At 39.5% G+C, this 2193-nt stretch overlaps 1 protein-coding gene across 1 annotated transcript in view; it reads right to left on the bottom strand.

Annotated features, from left to right (window-relative positions):
• The window catches only part of LOC107597452 (E3 ubiquitin-protein ligase SH3RF1-like), a 56992-nt gene that overhangs the window by 1941 nt on the left and 52858 nt on the right, over positions 1–2193 (bottom strand). Inside the window, 2 exon segments of the mRNA XM_016288516.1 lie at positions 301–656; positions 1962–2193. The exon segment at positions 1962–2193 is cut by the window's right edge and continues 10 nt beyond it. Coding sequence (XP_016144002.1) covers positions 301–656; positions 1962–2193 — 588 coding nt within the window.

The raw sequence follows: 2193 nt of genomic DNA, 5'->3' as shown, positions 1-2193 counted from the left end.
TGATAATGTCAGATAACACTTAAGCAAAACATGGTCAGGTCAAAATATCTGAATTTTTGGTCCCAAATTTTTATCTGGTAGTCCAATGTATGAGGAGTTTTTGGGTATAATATGTCACAGTATACTTTATTTTGCTATCCTCACTTACATAAATCAGCTATGTAATTAGCTGTTTAAATGTCCAGAGCTTATCATTATAGACACAAATTTTATTTCAATCTTGATATAATTTATTGCCCAGCCCTAGTATCATTATAGTTATCATTCTTAGTGTTTTTATTGAACATGCTTTTATTGTACCTTTCACAAACAATTGGCCGGCCGTCATGCTGCATGGAGAGGAGGGAGGAGCATGGCTGTCGTGGAGGCGGGGCGATTGGGGCAGTGTTGTCCTGGGAGCAGCTTCTGTGTGACACTGCATCTGTGTTTGATGAAGATGAGGATGCAGAGAGCTCAGGATCCATCGGACAGACCCCAGCACGGCCGTTGTGTCCTATTGTCACTACTGAGCTGGATGGAGCCATTTCAGGTCCGACTGCCCCCTGGGGCACTTCCATGGCAATAGACTGCTCCACCTCCAGTGTAGGGGAGGATGGGGGAGATGAGCGGAGCTTCTTTTTATTAGACAGCAGTTTCAGTAGGCCTTTCTTTTCTCTCTGAAATGACATGTTTGATTCTGTATAAATGAAGAGGTTAAATGCAAACAGTATTTTCCACAAAACATGCAATGATCAGCACAGGATCTTTGAAGATTACCAGCTGTCAATGAAAATGTCATCAATGTAAATCAAATGACATATTTGAAATGTTTCCATCTAAAGTCTGTAACACACTACACAACTTCTGAAATCTGAACCGATTTAAAACACTAGGCACTGTACACTTGCTGACTTCCTAAAAAGTTACAGAGGAAAAACTGGGCATCATACACTAAACAACTGACGATCAGACTTACTGGTTGTTCCGAACACACAAACTTACACAGATACATGTGTGAGGTTGCTAGAACATGCATGACAGATGAAAACAATATGCGTTTTATAATCAGCTCAAAATATCAAAAATGTTTAATATCCTCCAACTTGACAGAATCATAGTCTGAAGCTAAAACAAAAACATCTTAATGTGGATTTTAAAATTTATGCACAAAAGGATTAAATGTAATAAATGATTTGCACACAGACAAAAACCTCTGCTGAATTTCATGTTTGTTAGTGATTGGCAACAGATGGCTTATGTCTGAAGCAACTCCCATGTTCAGGGAGGTGACAGTAGCCAATAATCGGAGTGAAATATTCACTGAGGCAAAGTCACATGAATTAAACTGTTCTATTCATAATAAATAACAAAAGGCAAAAAGTCAAAAATTAAACAATAATTAATAAATCAAAATAAAACTGTGGATGGAAACCCAGTCTAATGCCATGACACAATCATATTTTATTTAATATTTTTTGTACTTATTTAATTGTCCATGACTCGCTTTATTCATTTTACTCCATTTTCTTTATAGTATTTTCATTAATTCCTTCCTCTAGTATTATCTCTATCCAAAACAAAAAGAAAATGCATAATCAAGAGATCTGGTAAAAAAAAGGGAGGTTTATAAAAGTGAACTCTGAAGATCTGTGCGTCAGCTACACCGTACATGTAAGAGTACTAAGAAATCTCCCAGAACTTCGAGCCAAAGTGAACAAGACGCAGGGTTGTGTCCTCTGAGTTTGCAGAACAGTCTGAATCATAGAAAAAATGATGATTTCAGCTCTATATAACTATCCAGCTCAGCAAATGAGGTGAGACTCAGAGAATTTCTAATTGCCAAATGCCTTACCACAGCACATTCAATTAATACTGATGGGAGGGAAAAGCAAAAGAAACCATTAAAAAAAAGCTGTAGAGGGACTCAGGAGGCCATGAGACCTACATTGTAAACGCTTTATTTCAACACCTTCAGTTCTCACCTTGCAGTCTTTATCCAGTCTACAAGCAACACCATGATTCGAGGCTGAACCGAGAGATTTTGTGCTGCCAGGGTTCACAGGAAGTGCTACCACAGGGACAGGTCTCATGGCATCACTGTCCAAAGAAGCAGCGCTAACATTAGGAGGGGTCAAGGAGGCGGCGGCACAGCCCATAGCCACACTGACCCTGGCTGAGGAGGATCCTGGGCTGGAGCCGAGGACAGGTGACGCC

Source organism: Sinocyclocheilus grahami, unplaced genomic scaffold (genome assembly GCF_001515645.1).
Source record: "Sinocyclocheilus grahami isolate Dianchi unplaced genomic scaffold, SAMN03320097.WGS_v1.1 scaffold232.1, whole genome shotgun sequence".
NCBI classification, from domain to species: Eukaryota; Metazoa; Chordata; class Actinopteri; order Cypriniformes; family Cyprinidae; genus Sinocyclocheilus; species Sinocyclocheilus grahami.
The sequence above is the reverse complement of the archived record's forward strand: the minus strand, read 5'-3'. Positions and strand labels throughout refer to the sequence as shown.